The sequence below is a fragment of the Rhamphochromis longiceps genome, linkage group LG7 (genome assembly GCF_057381845.1).
Source record: "Rhamphochromis longiceps isolate RC_006_pf linkage group LG7, R_longiceps_female_GT1.1, whole genome shotgun sequence".
NCBI classification, from domain to species: domain Eukaryota; kingdom Metazoa; phylum Chordata; class Actinopteri; order Cichliformes; family Cichlidae; genus Rhamphochromis; species Rhamphochromis longiceps.
The window spans coordinates 59584792-59605589 of record NC_140563.1 but is presented as its reverse complement, the minus strand read 5'-3'; the positions used below and the strand labels follow the sequence as shown (position 1 = coordinate 59605589).

The following is a 20798-nucleotide window of genomic DNA, read 5'->3' as shown; positions in this document are numbered from 1 at the left end:
GAAACAAGCTAAGCAATGAAAATTAAGGACATATTTGCATTACATTACATTACATAATTTCCTATCAGCAACTAAATTGACCATGTGGTTACATTCCCAAATGCTTACAGACTTTTAGAAAAAGGTGCTCCAACGTGACCTGATACATGCCCCAACTTTTCTGAAATGTTTTACTGGTATATCAAATATGTTATTATATAAAACAAAGACAAAAAAACTCATTTCAACTTTGGGCTTAACATAATATCAGAATCATTGGATTGTGTTTTTCTTGACATTTTGAACTGTATCCCAACAGAAACCATTTTACCTTTCACTTTGGCCAGAGAATCTCTTATCATCATGGAGAATGCGGTCCCTGAGTTCCACTATTTCATCATATCCAGGAAGAAAAATTAGGATGGCACCTAAAGACCAAAAAAGGGCTCACTTTCTAGCACAGCTGGTGATATCTGTTAGATATACTAAACTAAGTAAGGGCATTGTGAATTAGAAAAGATTAAGACACTGCTATAAATCACAGGTTCACACCAATCTGCATTTTATGTTGATATTCATGTGCTACCAGATTTCCCATTGCTTTCTATGCTGTTTCATGTTACAGCAGAGCCTGTTGTAACCAGACTTAAGAGTATTGCACTGGCTAGCACCCAAAAACTTTGGCAGCCACCCTTTCATTAAGACCCTTTTTGATGAGGTGTCAGTGAACAGTACATGAATTCAAGAGCTCCTTGAATTCAGCTCCTGTGTCAGGTCTTTGCTAAATGTTTTCCTATTTCTTAAGGACATCTCTTTCAGATTTTCAGATACTATTCATCTGCTGCCGACAGTTTTGCTAGGCCTGCCACTTGTCTAGTTTCCTTAAGAACAGCCTGCACGCTAAGCAGAGATGTGCCATATTTTTGGCTAATAGCGCTTTGGAAATAACTTTGTTGATTCAAAAAAATGCTATTTTTGTGTCTTACATTTGACATTTTCCTCATATCAAGAAATGGAAACAAATCATGGCTGACAGTAACATAGCACCTAAGGATAGAATTTAAAATTGGTTCTTTGCCAAATTCTTGCAGTATGTGTTATGTGCCTTTTTATGATTAAATGGTTCACAGTTCAGTATTAAATGGCTTGACAAACAAAAAGCCTTCCTTTGAAAATCATCAGGTGCCATGAGTGAACTTAAAATCAATGTAAAAGCAGACAATGTCCACAGAAAAAAAGACCTTCAGAAAGTCTGGAGAATTATTGCTCAAAACCCCTTTAAAAGGACAAAATAGAGTCTGTCTCCCAAAGTAAATATATAAGGGGTGGCTTTATCGTCCTGATACTTACCATCACTGGTATTGGAGCAGATGTTGTGCAGCAGATTCATGATGAGCTCCAGGTCTACCCACTGATCATCAAAGCTATGATGGTACAGCCTGAGAAGTTCTTGGTCTTCTAAGCTCATCTCAGGGTCACACTGCACCAGAGCTGACTCATTGAGGTTGCTCACCTCTCCCAAAGGACTGCACAGTAACAAAAATATTCAGTTGCTTCACAAAGAATTCATAAACCTTAAAGTTTTTCACAAGACTCAAGTGTTGTAAACATAAATTACAATGAATAAAATTAACATCTGAACAACTAAAAAGCTTTTAATTTATGTATCTGGTATTTATTACATTTCAAAAAATTATAATCAGAAACTGACACTTCCCACACTTCATGATGCATGCTCAATCAGCCACGTAAGAAAATCCCAAAATGTTGATTCTGTTCATCTGGACATAGAGTTTTCAGTGGGAGAAACATTAAGTGACCCATCCAAGTGACTTACTCAGTCTCAGCTGACTGCAGGTTTCCCCTAACCTCATAAATAGTAAATTTGCATAATGACTGACACTAAATGGTAAATGGACTGATTCTTATATAATGCTTTTCTACTCTCCTGGAGTACTCAAAGCACTCTATACAACATACCACATTCACCCAATCACACCCAAGCACTGTTTCTATGCTTTGAAGTGCTAACTACAATTCACTACAATTCAGACACATTCCTGCTCTGATGGATTGGAGAGGAACTTGGGGTTAATATCTTGCCCAAGGATACTTCACATGCAGACTAGGGGGAGCCAGGGACTGAACCACAAACCTTACGATCAGTAGATGACCTGCTCTACCTCCTGAGCTACAGCCCCCCCCCCACTGGCACCACTAACGAAAAATGGGCTGTGAGGTCAGTTTCTTTCATTAATACGCAAATTGTCATGACCATTTGCATATTACTGATCAAGAATCACGCTACGTCCAGATGAACAGAATCAACTTTTTGGAATTCCCACACTTCAATGGGGGAGTTTGAGTTTGTGTTGCCAGAGTGGGGACCACATCTGAGGAGGTAGAGATTTACCTGGAGTAGTGTCTATCTGTGTGTCTATTATTTTACTATTTCCATATCATTATATATTCAGTACCAGTGTGTGTTTTGAGTTATGAGTGCACTTATTGCAAAATGCAGTGCTCTGATTGGTCAAATCTGTTTATTCCGATCCAAAAACTAGAAATAAATAAACAGGACAATGACCCCAAACACACATCAAAAGTGGTAAAGGAATGGCTAAATCAGGCTAGAATAAGGGTTTTAGAATGGCCTTCCCAAAGTCCTGACTTAAACCCCATTGAAAACATGTGGACAATGCTGAAGAACCAAGTCCATGTCAGAAAGCCATCAAATTTAACTGAACTGCACCAATTCTGTCAAAAGGAGTGGTCAAAGTTTCAATCAGAAGCTTGCCAGAAGCTTGTGGATGGCTACCAAAAGCGGCTAATTGAAGTGAAAATGGCTAAGGGACATGTAACCAAATATTAGCACTGCTGTATGTATATTTTTGACCCAGCAGATGTGATCACTTTTTTTTTTTGTTAACCCATAATATAGTCATAAAAGAACCAAATTTCATGAATTTCTTTTGTGACAAAGAAGTATCTGTTCCATGTACTCTATCAGAGGAAAATCAGAGTTGTAGAAATAAGGCTGTGTGATGAGCCCTTTCCTCTACTCCCTCTTCACCCACGACTGCAGACCTGCTGATTGTTCCAACACCATCATTAAGTTTGCAGATGACACCACAGTGATTGGCCTCATCAGTGACAACGATGAGGCCGCCTACAGGGAGGAGGTGGATCGTCTGGCTGAGTGGTGCGACAGAAACAACCTGCTGCTTAACACCGAGAAGACTAAGGAGCTCATCGTGGACTACAGGAGGAATGCTGACCCACATCCACCCATCCACATTAAGGGGACGGCTGTGGAGTGTGTGACCAGCTTCAAGTTCCTGGGAGTCCACATCTCCGAAGATCTCATCTGGACGACCAACTGCTCCAAGCTGGTCAAGAAGGCTCACCAGCGCCTCTTCTTCTTGAGGACTGAGGAAGAGCCACCTGTCCTCCGACATCCTAGTGAACTTCTATCGCTGCACCATCGAGAGCATCCTGACCAACTGTATAACAGTCTGGTGCGGGAACTGCTCTGCCTCGGACCGGAAGGCGTTGCAGAGGGTCGTGAAAACTGCCCAGCGCATCGCCGGAGCACCACTTCCTGCCATAAAGGACATCTACAGGAAGCGGTGTCTGAAAAGGGCTGGGAAAATCATCAAAGACCCCCAGTCACCCATCACATGGACTCTTCACCCTCCTGCCCTCTGGGAGGTGCTACAGGAGCCTCCGGACTAAGACCACCAGACCACTGACAGCTTCTTCCCCACAGCTGTCAGACTCCTGAACTCTGCCTCCTGACATCTGACCCACGTTAAACTCATGGACTGAACACACACACACACACACACACACACACACACACACACACACACACACACACACACACACACACACACACACAAAATGGACAACTGTACCCTCAAACACACAATAATAAAATGGACTGAACCACCACTCACAACCACTAGCACTTTATATAGGCTCTGTAGAAATTAACCACATATCTTGCTTATCTTAACTGCACTACTGTATAGCTCTGTGTAAATAATCATTCTGTACATACGATAATTTTTAATCCTACAACTGTTTATAACTTGCATAGTTCCCATTTCTGTATAACTGTATATCTCAGATTTCTGTATAGTTTTTTATTTCATATTTATATCCTGTTCATAGCCTGTACATAGCTTGTACTCACTACAGCCTGTACATACTTATAGTTATAGAATATTCATAACATACTTCATACCGTGTACATTATAACACACCATAATAGACCCATTTCTGTAATATACTTGCATATCTATATTATTGCTAATATATATTGTAATATATCTATATCATGGCTAAAGAAACTGCATTTCGTTGCCCTGTACCTGTGCAATGACAATAAAGTTGAATTCTATTCTATTCTAAATAACGGGAAACTCAAGAGAGCCGTAATATTTTGTTCTTTACAAGTGTATGTAAACTTTTGACCATAACTGTACATAGCTATGACCAACAGATGCCATATGTAAAAGGGAAAAACTCATTTAGAATTACAACTATAAGACATTAACACGTGTACATGTCTGAATACTTTCCAAAGGACAACATTTCAAAAAACACTCACATGGATGATTTCAATAGATCCACAGTATCAGTCTGCTGGAAGTGCTCGGCAAAGTCTAAGGCAGTCCTGAAAACAGAATAATAAAAAACAGAGTCACGTGTATGAAATTTTGCAGTTTATGCAACTACATTTTTGATTATTTTATTTATTTTGATTTCTTTCTTTCTTTATTTATATTTTTTTTTACAGGAAGACTGTAGTAAACTGTAGTTACTGTTAAAGATTACATTACTTAATAACTACTACTACATGCTTTAATAAATTATAAGATATGCCTTGTCTATTTCTATGGATGATGAAAGAAAACCAAACAACAGGGCTGTGAATCACAGACTGGTCACTGTCGATTAATAAACCGGATTGTGACTGTGTTTTCTTACCATCCATTGGATGCCTTGATGTTAATGTCAGCACCCAGACTGAGGAGTTGCTCCAGCTGTGTAATAAATCCTCGACCTGCTGCTGCCATCAGTGGTGTGGTCCCTGTTTCACTGTGCATGTAGTCCACTACATAAAAAGATTTGGGAAATCAATCCAAATCAAACTGAACTGGAATATCATGTAATGTAAATAAAACTATTTCTCATCATTATTTTTTTTGTAGTTTTATGATAGTATCTCCAGCTTTACATCAACTTAACACTGTTAGTGTTAAATGTTATTTTGTTAACAACGACACTTAAGATAACCCATCAGATTCATACCATTAACACTTTCACTGAGGATCAGATTGAAGAGCTGAATGAAAGAATCTTGGTCCTCATTTAGGAAAATGCTAGAAATGCATGAGTCCATCTCCCTCCTCAGCCATGGTTCCATCTGTTCAGTGTCCTTCTCATTCTGTAACAAAACAATATAAAGCATAACTTGTCTGGATAAAACAATTTGCTGACATATAAACAGACGTCTGTTTATATGTTGCCAAAAATCAAAGTTTGTGTTTTTGTGTTTACACCCATTTCCATTATCTGGTTCAAGGGTGTCAAGATTTCTATATGACAAAATGTAACCATAAAACGCTTCATAATTCTTCAAATTGCTATGGAAATAAGTATAAAGGCATCCAAACTGTAACTTGCTCTATAGAATTAACTCATGCTCCACCTCTGCTAAGAAACGGGCACATTAGATTCATTCAGGATAATAAACATCTTAATATCATTTTAAAAGAAAGTCCACGGAACACAAGCCTGTGTGCTCTTGTTTACTGGTACAAATGTCAAGTTTCTCCACATGCTTTTCCAAGTCACATCTGCGTCCAATCACTAAACCTGCAGCCTCTCATTCAGCCACCGCTCTGCAGCTTCATCTCCTAGGCTCTCCTGCTCAGGCCTGACACCCGATTGGCTGCTGTGCTCTGGATTTTTATTGGCTTGGATTAGTTCTCCACACTCTGGACTCTCAGCTCAGTTCAGCACTGCTCCTCAGAACAGCTGGCAACCACCCACTTCCCTATGGGTTTGGTCACATACTCCCTCACTCTGATCTGCTCAGTTCCAACTCAAAATATCATCCTCAACACAGCAGTAATTATTCATCTTTATAAGCTCATTTTAGGTAGAGTCATAAAGTATGAGATGATGGGATTTTATTTAACAGTTTTACAAATGTCAAAATGCACTCTTGGCAGTCAGTATTATTTAAAAGCTACTTTCTCATAGTAGCAAACCAAAGTGCGAGCAATGTGAATATAGAACTATAATATTGTTCTGATGTGTGTCTATACCAGGGGTCGGCAACAATAAAAGGCAGCAGGGCTGCCAGAGTCCAGAGTTATCATATCATTAAAAATCCTTCAAAGTGCTGTGTCAGTGATATGTAGTGATTTAAAACCAGATTGAAATTTTTCAGAGATCTTGTTAAAATCAAGGTGGGCCTGCAACTGTAAGTAGACCACTTTCTCCAAAACTTTAGAGAGAAAAGGAAGCTTTGAGATTGGCCTGTAATTGGACAGAAAAGTTGGGTCCAGGTTACGTTTTTTAAGAAGAGGCTGAACTATAGCTTGTTTAAAGCATGATGGGACATACATGCTTAACATAACATAATATAATTTACAAAACACCTAAACCCTATATTTAACTGAAAACAACATCTAATGTTAGAACCTGCCAATATTAATTTAAGACAATCTTTCTTGAATATATGCTCATTATAAATTTATTGTAACACTTTTCAAAACTGTCGAATCAGTGAAATGCATGAAACTTCTACACAACGCAAGGCTCGCAAAATTTCAAAATCTCTGGTAGCCCTTTGAGCCGGCACAATTCAGTTTTTGGTAGCCCAAAATAAATTTAAGTAGCCCGAATAAAAAAGAGAGCATTTTTATTTATGTTTTTGTTTCCGTGGGCAATAATGCATTTCTTGCATTTCTCATGGGTTCTGATGGGGTCTTTCTTAAAATGACTGGTCCCAGTAACAAAGGCACTTGTTGACTCACAAATCGAATGAAACTCACAACACACCTGGGAGAACATCATGTTATTTAGCTCGTCATATTCCAGCTACAGAAATTCTTTTGTCCATGAAACCAAAAAAGCTGCGCTTTTTTTTTTTTTTTGCCTCATTGTCTGATTTGTCATAACTTTTCCGTTTTGTGATCGGCTTTTCTTTGGCTGTCCCTTCTTCACCCTGACCTGTCTTATTTGGCTGAGCAGAACTAAAATACCGGCTTAAATCTTGCTGCTTTTACACACGTACTTACATAACGGTCAGCGATTCTCTGCGCGATCAACTTCTCACATGTTTAAGCTTGCTGCGAGAGATTTCACTTGTCATGTTTGCATAGTAAGCTAATGAGTGATAAGACTATGTCAGAGGAATTGGTGCGCAATTAATCGTCACTCACCAATCAGTGCTGCTGCTCTCTACACACCGTTCACGCGATCGCAAAGTGACGGTGAAAGCAAAAAACAAGCGCAAATTCAAACGCGATTTCAATATGTCACATATTGACAGTGGCTCATCAATGCCAATGACATAATTACCCAGCTACATTTTCGAAAGAATGCAAAAGCATTGACATATATTTTTCCTTCCTATGATAGCCCGACGGGCAGGGCAGAGATAGATTTTGGTAGCCCGACTGGAAAAATTGCTAGCCCTGGGACGTTGTGCTAGCAATTTTGCGAGCCCTGCAACGAACATTGGCTTTCAGTCCATCTGTGTCTTTTGTTAATGCACTAGAATTACAATAGTTTAAGATGCTGTTAGAAAACTTCAAGAAGTAAGCAGAAATCAAAACAAAAGTCAACTTCAGATATCAGTCTAAATGGTCAGTAAAGGGCTCCAACATTGGCATGGGTAATTGAAAACAGCCCTATCCCTCTCCTTAGTTTGTACATGTAACCTTTCTCTGCAGAAAACACAAAAATAATATTTTTTATTATTCTAGGTGTAACAGAGAACATGGTGTATTTTGGTGGTGGTGGTGGTTTACCTGCTTAAAGCCGCTAGTCCCACAGTCACTGTCAGGGAGGAAGCCTGTGGCATGGGTGCTCTGTTTCTGCCCAACAGAACTGGTCTGTACTGCTTGACACCACTCTGTTAAATATTTCTGTTCTCTGTCCTCTGAGAACCAGAATGTGTGATACACAAAAGAGATTAAGACAAGACCAAACAAACGCTGTGTATATGTGTGTGTGTGTGTGTGTGTGTGTGTGTGTGTGTGTGTGTGTGCGCGCGCAGTCATACTTTTTTCTGTCTCTTCCTTGTATTTCCTCATGTCCTTTCTGGTGAAACCTGTCAGCCTCAGAATATCCTCTAGAAAGAACTCCTTCACCTCAAAGTGTCTTCCTTTGACTACAGGAAAAAAAGGAACATTTTTGAACCCCTCAAGTTATATCAAATAAAATGAAAACATGACTTTTCAACACATATAGACAATCCACAAACCTTGGAGAAGCACACTCATTTTTTTATTTCCCAAACATATGAACTTATTTTTGAATATGGAAATGAACTGTTCCTGAAGGGAATCCATGAAAGCATGTCCATTTATCTTATCTGTATTAAAAAATAAATGCCTTAATGTGATCTGTAGCTGCTGTACAGATTTATGTTCAACATCGACATGAATAAATTTCCTTCCATGTAACTTTGCTCAAATTACAAATGAATATAATTTGAAATTAATTTTGCATTTTAATTTCATCTGGATTGATTTAAATCCACTGTTGACTGTAGAGCTGCAAAATTACAAAAGAAGTATCATTATTTAAATAATTATGGACTATATTTTGGGCAATGGCTACTGTTAATCTAGAAGCTTTTGTCATGTGTTTCTTTGTTTATATAACGAAAATATTTATACTATATCAAGTATATATAACTGTTGCTCCATTGGTGAAAATAGTAGTCATTTCATTATTTGTAAGTGTTTCAGGACCTTGCTCTAAACCGCAATCTTTAATCTATTATCTCAGTTGTTCAGCTGTGACTCAGACTATGCAACCTTGTTTCCACTAGTACAAAAAAAAGAAAGGAGCTGTCATAATGAGCAAGCTTGCTATACTTATGACTTTAGATCATTATTATGACTTCTCATAATTACAAGATTTTTTTTTTTTTTACTACACAGGGTTATTTTTTTAACCTCTACTTGTCGCCATTATCCCAGATTTTGCTCTTATTGTAAAGCATTTCCTCTCATTGTAGTAAAAACAAAGGTAACTAATAAAGTAAGCAAAGTGCTAAAGCATCACCAGCTGGTATTAATTTTGATTTCACTAACACTTTGTAGACAGGTTTGTAGACTTACGGTGAATAACTGGGCAGGAGCCAAAGTATTGACGGAACAGGTCTATATCCAGGGCTGCACTAGACAGGATCAGTTTTATTGTGGGAATCTTCTGAAGCACATCCCGCATCTTCGTGAGGAGGAAGTCAGTCAGACCATCACGCTCATGCACCTCATCCTGTTGAGAGTCAGTTTTATTTTCTTTTAACTATCTCCATTGGTTTAATGTTGCTTTCTGTGACATGTTGTACTACATCTTGCCTACTATGTGAGAAGAGGTAACTTCTTGAAAAAGCAAAGAAGGCAGCAAAAACACTACATTCCACTAGGACAGTTTTCATTTATTTACTATTTATTTTATATACCAGAAACATAACCAAGTATAGCCAAAAATCTAAATCAATTGGACTGCAACTGTCAGCACCAACTTGGATGCCGCTGCTTGGCCATGGAAACCCATTCCATGAACCTCTCTATGTCCTATTCTTGAGCTAATCTGAAGGTTATGTGGAATTTGGAGGTCTGTAGCTATGGACTCTGCAATAGAACCTCACTAGTAGGGATGGGTATCGTTTAGGTTTTATCCGATACCAATACCAAACCAGTACTTCTGAAACGGTGCCAGTGCTTAAACGGTGCTCGAACCAGTGCTTAAAGAATGGAGAACACACAATTTGTCCAAAAACCTCTTATGTTCAGCTGTTTTTTTGTGAAAAGATAACAATGTTAGCCTTTTCTGCAGCTATAGGGCATATATGGTATCACTCTTGGCTGGAAGCAGTGCTTAATCAATTGAAGAAAAAAAAAAAAAAAACTTTGTCCAAAAACCTCTCATGTTTAGCTGTTTCCCACTTTTTCTTTTGTCATTTTAGCCTTTTTGGCCAGGGTGAAGGGAGTATCTGCCATCAAACAAGAAGACAGCCGCATGTAACTACGACTGTGTTTGCTAGTTCACCTTACATGCATTAATGTAATAACGTGATTAGCCTACTCAACGTAAATTACACACGAACAACATTAAGCTACTCCCTCAGAGAAGAACGGCTGCTGCTGCCGTCATCATCCATCATCATTTCTGCTACACTGGCAGGGCTAGGGGCCAGGACTCTACTCCTCGGGTTCTTGGGGGATGTTGCTAACTCCGCGTCCGATAACAGGCACCACACCCGCAGTAGATGTGCTCGGTGTGTGGTTCGCAGCAAGCTATCAAATACGGCGCATTTCTCGGCTTTTAACAAAATGCTATACGTCGCCAGGTGTTTCATTGGATTTGAGGTGTTACCTCCTTTGCACAGTATCACCTTAAAGCACTTGTTGCAGGCTGCTGAGTTTGCATCTTTTGCTGTGAAGTACAGTCAGACTTTTGACCGCTTCGCCTTGGGCATTTTTAATCTGTAGCTCTGCTCTAAAAGAACGTACGCACCTGTGCCCGCCTACTACGCTTGCAAAGGTAAAATGATTGGCTAGAATCCAAAGTGTATGACATCTTGGGGGGGGGGGGGAAGCACAGAAATAAAGCACCGAAATGTGCGCTGCTTTTTGGTCTGGTTACTACAGTTTATGTCAGAACCGGTGCCTTAATAGCACTGGATACCGGTACCCATCCCTACTCACTAGGTACACTGCTCAGTGATTTTACATGGCATCCTAAACTCCTAATTGCTTTCACTTTGTTTTAATATCACTAACAGTTTAATAGATGGCTTCCTATCACGGTATTATGCTATTATCACTGAGCTCCTGAGAGAGACCCATTCTTTCACACATTTGGAGAAGCAGTCTGCGTGCCTAGGTGCTTGATGTTACCTTGATTTACACAAGTGGCCCTGGAAGTGATTGGAAAAGCTGACCTCGATTATTTGTATGAGTGAATAATGTGTGAATACTTTAGGCAATATAATGTAGATGAAAAATTTTTTAAGACTATATGCTGTCTGCTTGTATAATCCTCATACCCACCACAATGACGTGTGTGACAGTTGTCAGGCTTGCATCTCCAGTCATCAGTGTTCTGAGGAGTACTCCACTGGTGCAAAAAGTCAGCAATGTCTTGGGAGATACCCTGAGAAATGCAAAGTATTCATATTTATAATTCCATTTTAAGAAACATGTAACTTCCAAACATAAATCACTCTTCAAAAAGTGCGAAGCATGTATTTTAAAATGAATTTCGTATTTAAAAAGCTCAGGTTTTTCATTGGCTCTGTCATGCTTCTGACATCACTTACATGTCAGTACTGTCAATGCTTCAGCTGAAAGTTCACACTTGTAAAACAAGCTGAGAGGACCTCAATGCAGGCGACTGCAATATCAGGATGAAAATGTTTGCTATTAGACTTGCATTGAAGCCAGATTGATTTTATAATTATTTGGGAATAAAAACACTGTTAATTTGAGATCTTTAAAAGGCAAAAGAATGAGATCACGGATCCCCTAGTGACAGGATGAGGAGTTCAGTCAATCAGCTTAGAGTAGGGCTGTGTTCATAACATTGACATTGTTGGCATTGTCCATTAAACAGTTCAAATTTAACGTAATATCTGAGTGTTTCTTAGTTTTAGACTGTTCAGTCAAATTTTCTTTTTTGCTAGTTTAGTCAACTGAGAAATTAATCGCTAGGAGCTTCCTTACAGCAAACACTCTCAAGCAGACAGGAAAGGAATTGCGATAAAACGAAAACTCTATTTTATAAACACTGGCTGATTACAACATGTTAGAAATCTCTCAGTGTGCACCATTAAGCTCATCTCGTCTATTCCGCACTGAAACAAACAAACCTGAGTTACTATGGTTTTTGTGTTTCAGTGTGGTGCCAGGCCATTTACTGTAAATTAAGCTAATTTTAACCCTTGTGTGGTGTTCGTATTTTTGTTACTCAGCCAGTGTTCATGGGTCTGGTGGACCCGCTAGAGTTTTGGCTTTCCAAATTAACACTATCAAACAATTTTATGTTAAATTACTCAACAGATGTTTACTTCATCCCAATTACAAGACATATGAACAGGAAACATGGTTAATTTTTTCCCTTTACCTTTGTTAAAAAACTTTTGAAAAAAACTGAACACGGGTCTCACAGACCCGAACACCATACAAGGGTTAACACCAGTAAGCATGACTTATTTTGTGTCAGTAGCTAACTGGAGTGTGCATTGATTTACAATGACAGGGGAAGATATCAGAAGACGTGCGTAACTGGCACAACAGGATGTCTCAACACTATGAGCACAATGCTCAAACTTTCCAAGAGCCAAGCCTCACTATTCCACAACAACACAGGGATGAGGAGGACAACCCTAATGCAAGGGTTTTCAAAAGCAGAATGAAAGGCAGAGCCTTTAGCTATAAGGCCCATTTACTATGGAATCAGCTCCCAGATTAGATTTGGGAGAGAGAAACTTTATCTAATTTTAAGATTAGGCTTAACATTTTCTTTTTTGATAAAGGTTATAGTTATGGCTGCCATAGTGTTAGGCTGCTGGAAGGCTTCCCATGATGCACTGAGCGTTTCTTCTTCGCTCATCTTTTTTTTTTTTTTTTTTTTTTAAACTATCTGTGTGTTTATACACCACTACTGTATTTAATCACTAGCATTATACTCTGGCTCTTTCTCTTATCGTTTGCCTTTTCTCCTGTCTTTCTCTGTTCTCTTCCCATTCCCCTCACCATCACAGCAAATGGCTGCTCCTCCCTGAGCCTGGTTCTGTCACAGAGTGCTTTTTTCTATGGGATTATCTAATTGTTGGATGTTCTTTCTAACATTGTAGGATCTTTACCTTACAATATAAAGTGCCTTGAGGTGACTGCTGTTGTGAACTGGCCCTATATAAATAAAATTAAATTCAACTATACTGTTGCTTTATATCCACAGCACATTATTTACAAAGGGACAGGTCTGCTTTTATATTTCGGTTTTGCCTCTAATGGTTTTTTTGGATATGAATTTTTTTTTAGGTTTAACTCTGATTATTTTATCAGTTTAAAAATTATTTACAGTTGCATGTGTACTGTGAACATGTTACAAGTCCTTTGCTTAACTGAAACCTAAATATAATTTGGTCATTTTTCGCTTTGGTCTTATCTACCTGCTCTCAAGTCTGATGTGATAGCCGACAGTCTGGCCCACACCTTCCCCCCTCTCAGCTGCCACTCTATCAGCCACAGCAATGGCAGCCAGGCGTCTGGGCTGAGTGCAGAAGATCCTGCAGGACTCTCCTTTCTTGCTGCAGTCATCCAGAAGGAACTGTGGGATCTGGATAAAATATATCAATATGTATAACCACATTGAAAATGGAAAACCCCAACACAGTAAATTTTAAGATCTATTTTTCCCAGACACAATATATAATTATGACTTTATTTTTTTTAAAACATGCATTAAATATTTTATCAACTATACTTTTGAAAAGAAACCCATTCTAAAAAGATATTCTTTGGATATTTTTAACATATTATAATATTAACATAACATATAGGTACAGGTTGAGTATCTAAATATTTTACTTGTTATAAGCAGAGGTACCGGAGGTAAGGTTACCAAGTAACCTCCACATCCTAAGAGCAATTACAGCCAGAGGCTACTGGTGCGTTGTCTACGTTTTCAGTGTGTATCTTAGGATAAACATCTTAATAAATAAAAAATGTAGAAAGCAAACATGACTAAGATGTCAGAACCGAGTGTTGGAATATCTATTTGTCCACAGACACACCTGTGTTGTTTTTCCAGAGCCAGTCTCTCCCAACACAAGCACGACCCTGTTTTTTTTGATAATTTGGATGATCTCCTCCTGGTGTTCATGCACAGGCAGGGAGCATCGAAAACTGTCCAGCTCTGATGGACTTCTCCTCCGAGGAACCATAGGAATCCCATTGTTTAAACGTCCGCTCGCTCTGTTCTTGTCATAACTGTTGTCTGAAAGAACACAACAAAGACAGGCTAAGAAGAATGCAGCTGCTGACTGAGCTATATCCAAAGACGAAAGGTGTCAAAAGATATTTCTGTTTCACTTTGTGTGTGTGTTTGTTATTATTTTACAATTACTGTTACAGAAGCACAATATGGGAGATTTGGTCCACATCAAAAAGCGTTTCAAACCCATATGACTAGTCAGGCTTGGAAACACACACACAAAAAAAAAAAAAAGACAGCTGAAAGTGTGCACAGTCTTTAAAGCAATTTGGGTCTTTATTTTGAAATGTCCAAACTGGAATAATAAGCAAAGTTGACTTTATTTCTGTCTGTGACTTTGTACCTTTATATTTTAAGACATAAAGTTATAGCCAATGTATATCTACCAATGTTCTCCCCGTGCAGCCCAGTAAGCTAAGAGTCAACATTTTGCTTTAACATCAGTTTGGTCCTTTTTTTGTTGTTTTCTCTCCAGTTCATAGAGAATATTAGCAGTCATCAGTAAAACACAGCTGTATTTTATGCACACACAATGACAGTCACCAGGTTCTGCAGGCACAGATATGCCACTTTTTTCATTGGGTTGTATATCTATTCGTTCCTTCTTGCTGACGGGAAACCTCTGTAGCAGACTGCGGATGAAATAGAAGGTATTCTGGGAGAGTGTCATGGGTATGGTTGGCTGAGGATTATCCGTTTCATTCTTCTTCCTGATGGTGACAAAGCGATTTGGTCCCTTTCTGAAAGACAAGGAAAACGTTCTCCATTACCATACTTATTAAAACTTGTTTTGGTCTATTGCTCTGGGGGTTTCTGTAATTGTAAGTTAGGCTTGACAGCTCCTCAGTCCCAGTCTAGCTTGTGGGGATGTGTGGTTGGTCTTCAGTGAAGAAGTGATGTATTTGAAACCCCTGTTGTTAGGTTCACTAATGACCTTCCCTTTGCGTGTAGCAGTAAAGTGAGGCATAAGTGATAAAAGAGGATTTTGAAGGAACTGGAAAGAGAGCTGTTAAGGACAGAAATGACATAAAAAGCATAATTTAATAAATGTGTGCCAGGAACTGGTCATGCTGCAAAAACTGAATTGCAGTATTGTGAAAAACAAGACACTGTTCCTTGTATTAAGTGGGACTCACAGACAGAAACGTCTTGTATTTCTTGTTACACTGCTGTCAAGTTTTTGGGTTTTTTTGTGAATTCAACATTGGTTATTCAATATAATTAAATTTCTTCTTTTAATTACCCACCAGTTTACCAGCTGACAGTAAGATCTGACAAGTCTGACGAGAGGTATGGTGGTGATATGTCTAACTTAGTTGCACATACCTGTTTAGTTACCTCTAATGAATGTGGCTTAATTAATTTTAGATAAAATGTATAATCTTTAAATGCTAGCGTCTCAATCACCTCAGAGAATTTTATAGTTCCTGAAATAATCTAGAATAATTAACATTTATTAAAATTTAACCAATACTACTTTACTAGTCTGGCAGTAAATCACATAAAAATGTTTCAAGGATTAATTGAAATCTTTGATGAAATGTTCTTTTTAAATATTCAAACCCTGTTCATATCACATTGTGATTATACTTAAACACAAATTTGCAAATTGATTATAATTCAGTGTCTCTACAAATGCAAAATCTACAAGGTGTGATCAAAAGCTATTTACTGATATAATTACAATGGACTATGTCTGTACTCCTGTAACTGGAATTAAATTAGATAACTTTAATTAATCCTTGTGTAAGTGCTGAATAGGAAGCAGAGCAGTTATTCAAGCATGCATAGTTGTTTCTGAAAAGAAGGCTTTTGTCAACTTTTGGCATCTCTGAGGTAAATTGACCTCAGAGATGCCAAGTGCAAAGTTGCAGGAGAAAACACAAACAGCACAATTTGTAATGACCACTGGCATCTATGTATTCACCCTAACACTAATAATTCCTAAGTATTATATTTCTTTTTATTAAGGAAGTCCAGATCAGCAATAAGGTATGGCTATAGACATTATATGCAATTGCAAAGTCACCATTAAAATCACTTAAATCAAAACTACAAACCAACTTTACTGCAGATTAATGCTCTGTCTCCCTTTTAAGAAAGAGGGTACATTCATTTTTAAATTACTCAGCTCATTTTCAGTGCTAATTACTTACATTTAGCACAAGGTGTAATGACTGAGATACTGATGAGCAACAATCCTGGAGGAAGAACTTACCCTTTGCTCTTAGAAATGTAACCCAGAGACTGGGCCATTCGATGAATGAAAGCCCTCTCTGTACTGGTCAAGGAGGAAGGAAATTCCGTCTCTGTTTAGTCAGGGAAAGAAAAATAATAAATAGTAGCAAATTATTGAGTGACAACCATAATTATTTTCTGCTCATTCTGGGAGATGTAATGAATATGACACTGGCAAAATGATGTCAGATACTATAAGAATGAATGTTTTTCATTTTCTTATATAGACCAATAAAAACAGCTTATACCTTTCTGGTCACTGTACTGAAACCTCTCAAAAGCCAAGGTCACTGCTATCTTGACTTCTTCATCAATATGAATTTCTTTAAAGTTGCTGACACTGGAACCATGTTGTGGTGCATTATGATTCATGGATGGTTTTTGTGTAGCTGCACCAATTTTTGACATATTGCACTGCAAGAAAACAACAGAAAAAGTGTTGTGAAAACATACATGCATGCATCATTTCCTGCAGCCTATTTGTTGTTAACCTCTAAACAAACCAACATAAAAAGAGAATCTATAGACTTGCATATCTCCTGAATGTTATTTTTTTCCCCCTGAGACTGTGACTCTGTTCAGCATCCCCACAACCACTGGCATGACAACAGCTGAAGCTAAGTAAGCAAGAAACTTCAGACAATCTTGCCTAATTCAATGGTAGAGGAATGTCTGAATGCACTAGTGATGCTCTAGCTAAAAAGAACTTTTAAAAATCAAATATTGTAGTTAATTTTTTTAATGCGTGATTCAAAATGTTCTACTGTCTTTTAAGCCACTTAAATCAATCAATGTCAACTCACCACTATGTTATTGATTCATTTGTTTATTGTATTTCCATCTAGCTGTGTGAGGTGGTATTGCTATTGGGTGCTTCAAAAAGGAAAGATATCAGAAAAGATAAGGTGTTAAGTACATTAAGCTAGCTGTTAATTTACTAACAAATACAAAACATGACTAAAATGAATGAAATAAAAATCAATAGAGTCCGAAGTTTCATATATATGCATTTATGTGACATAAATCGCAAGCACACGTTTTTCCCACGAGTACACAGGTCAGCCACATCTTGCTCCCTCTGTGAGCTGTATAATACCTGTTACTGATTTATGAAACACACCCATGTTAACTGGTGATCGTCACAGCTTTACAAAGTCAGGTGCCTGCTCAACATAATGCACCATCATACTATTATTTTGTTCAAAATAAAGACACGATTCATTTTCATCGGTTCAGTTATGCTGCTGGATTTCTTAAGTTTATGCGCGCGCTGTTGTGCGTATCAGTATCAGAAAAAAGTCAAATGGCAATATAACCAACAGATGATTTTTGTGGTGAGTGGAACTGCAGTACGATTGTATTGGACCTTATGGAAATCGTTCATCCTGATCTGTACTTTGGCGTAGATGAACCTTCAAACTTTAACCAGACACATGATCCCTTGTGCTTCCCGAGTGGCGCCAGCCCTACCTAGTTATGGTTTGGTCTGTTTCAGCCACTCACAGTCATAGAATGCTTCGAGACTCTTCTTTGGAGATACATGTCGTTTTCGAACAATTTTCTTTCCCGCCAATTACAAAACCGTAAAGGTAGCATCCACAACTAATGAGTTTAAACATTTTCAATCATAACCGAGAGAAATACAGAACTACAGTTCTCGGCATAGGGTAGTGCTTGTGGATCACAGTGTTGGTAGGATAAGATTATACCTGTTTTGACCAGAAGTTGGAATACATTTTAGACGACTTTTACTCTTGCTTTCTACTTATATCATAGCTGCGACTTGAAACCTTTGGACACGTTGACATGCTGCCAAAACATCACCAAAAAGCATAAAAACAGTGAAGTTGGGACATCAATACTAATCTACTTTTGATTTATTTTTGAAAAGTTATCCAAAGAGTGCAACTTGTGTAAGCCGTGTAACTTCTAGCATAAAGGTTACCACTACATTACTAGCATGCTATATAACTACGAAACAGGTGCAGTTCTCGGCGAGAAGCATCTTACAACTTTAGACAAAGCAGTCTTTCGGTTAGCTACGTTTGCTTTAAAGAGCCCTCTTAACAAGTGGCTTAAGTGTTTCATTGTTTTGGTGGCCAAATACAGAAATAATTTAGCTAAGAGGAAAGGAATATCGTCATAAAATGTAGCTGACTGTAGGTCCAAACCTGACAGAAAACGAATTTAGAAATTATATCGTACCTTGATTAGTGAAGACGTTCGACTGTAGTCTCAACAATTCACATAGTAGGATGATTCACATGAATACGCAAGAAGCCAAAGCTGAATTGAGTTTCCTTTTTATGTAAACCTTAGACCACCGCTAATCTGATCCATTTAAACCCGTGTTTTTGTGTCTTCTTCTTCTTTTGAGTTTATTAGCATTACCGCCGCCTACTGGACTGGAGGAGCATGGCTCCGAAGGCTGAAAATTCAAGTAAACCGTTTGTTTCAAGAATATAGGTGTTATGTATATGTTACATAGATGTGTATTTTTCACCAAGAAATTTTTCTGATGTTACCTTCAAGTTATTTCTCATGCGTGTTTTATAGATAGATAAATGTATGAAAGAAGTGATTTAATGAATCTATAAATCAAAGAAACATAGCTGCACGAAGGTATAATACAAATTATGTTTAGAATCCTATGTCTAACATGTGTATTCACCAGTCACAGAATGAAGAATTACCACAGAGCTTTATAGAGAACGGCAAGAATGATTTTCTGAAGCGTTCTTCATGGCGGCGAATCGGTCTGAGGGTGAAGGAGAAGTGTGGAGTTGAGTGGGAGTGATGTCCATGATGTAGAGCAGTTTATTCAGTGACCTCCTGTCCATCACTGACTCAAACACCTCCAAATTCTGACCAGTGATGCAGGGTTGCAGATGAGTTTGTTGATCCTGCTGGCATCTCTGGCACTGATGCTGTCCCCTTCCCTCCACGCCAGCAGCAAGCTATTTCCTCCTGAAGTCAACCACTATCTCTTTTGTCTTGCTGACACTCAGAAGGAGGTGATTTCTTTGAACTCAACAAAGTTCCTTAACAGCTTCCTGTACTCTCACTCTTGTCCACCCTTAATACACCCAACTACTGCAGTGTCATGTTTAACTGTTGTAACGGAAATCTGAGGTGTACAAGGTAAACAAGAATGCCAATAGGACCATTCCTTGTGGTTCCCCAGTATTACTAACCACCACATCAGACTGGGAGCCCCCCAGGCTTACAAACTGAGCCATCTCACAGGGTCAAAAGTATATACACAGGTTCAAATATAACACCCCCATGAATTTTTTATTAAATGTCTCTTAGGTACAGTAGTTGCACCTCAACCAGATGCTTTTGGTAGCCATCAAAAAGTTTCTCTGGTGGTTCTTGGCAGAACTGATTTTAATTGGTTGGTTCCCCAGCACAGACCCAGCTTTAAAGTCAAATTTTTAATAGGGTTGAAATTGGGATTTTTGGGGATGCCATTTTTCACAACTCAAATCAAGTTAAAAGTTATATTCCAATTCACACACAGTAAAGGTTTGAGCTGTCAGAAATATTCAAATTCAAAGCCACACAGAACAAGCCTGGAAAAAGTAGGAAGTGAGTGCTGTTACCACTCAAGAGTGGTAACAGCAGCATTAGAAGTTAAAACTCCAAATCTAGAAGAGTGGTTCCAGCAGATTGCAGGCACAACATTAGAGGTCTCTGTGCAGAAGAGTGTAGTTTTAAGAGCAGCTAAGACACTGTACAGACTGTTCAAACTCCCAGGCCTCTGGGTCGAGGACCCAAACTTGAGGATCACACACATATCAAACCCAGAGGATTAAATGGAGTAGATAGTAGTAGTGGTAGGCAAGATTTTTCAGATTGATGGGAAGTACAGCTGTACTACTTAGGGCAAACACCTAATACAGTAGAAAGGACTACTGGGATGCTATATGCATGGCGAAAGGAGGGGTGACAGACTTAAAGTACAAGGCTTTCACTGAGTTGCATGTAAGGGTGGACACTGAGGAACAGAAAAATGACTTGTATTGATTGGCTGAGCAGAGAGACTGAGCTAGAAAGGACATGTAGCAGGTTAGGTGGTTAAGAACAGAGATGGAAATGTGCTAAGTGTGCTAAGTGAAGAGAGTGTTGAAAAGATGAGAGAGCGAGGACAGATGGAGGACAGATGACGAATTGGAAAATGCAGAGAAATTTTTAAGGAGCAGCTATGAAGAGAATGATAAAAGGCAGTTGGCCCAGATGACATACAGCATGGGGAGGTACAGGAGGTATGGAGATATTTAGGAGAGAGGGCAGTGGACTTTTGGACCACATTGAAGGGA

General features: G+C 38.6%; 1 protein-coding gene across 1 annotated transcript in view; it reads right to left on the bottom strand.

Moving 5' to 3' along the window:
* ythdc2 (YTH domain containing 2) overlaps positions 1 to 18837 on the bottom strand; it is a 41601-nt gene extending 22764 nt beyond the window's left edge. The window contains 15 exon segments of the mRNA XM_085414605.1: positions 311 to 407; positions 1330 to 1505; positions 4595 to 4660; positions 4975 to 5101; positions 5299 to 5434; positions 8034 to 8164; positions 8288 to 8395; positions 9354 to 9510; positions 11292 to 11394; positions 13415 to 13581; positions 14039 to 14241; positions 14782 to 14978; positions 16457 to 16547; positions 16725 to 16890; positions 18682 to 18837. Of these exon segments, the coding sequence (XP_085270731.1) occupies positions 311 to 407; positions 1330 to 1505; positions 4595 to 4660; positions 4975 to 5101; positions 5299 to 5434; positions 8034 to 8164; positions 8288 to 8395; positions 9354 to 9510; positions 11292 to 11394; positions 13415 to 13581; positions 14039 to 14241; positions 14782 to 14978; positions 16457 to 16547; positions 16725 to 16884 (1919 nt within the window). The 5' untranslated portion in view covers positions 16885 to 16890; positions 18682 to 18837.
* Between the last annotated feature and the right edge of the window lie 1961 nt (positions 18838 to 20798).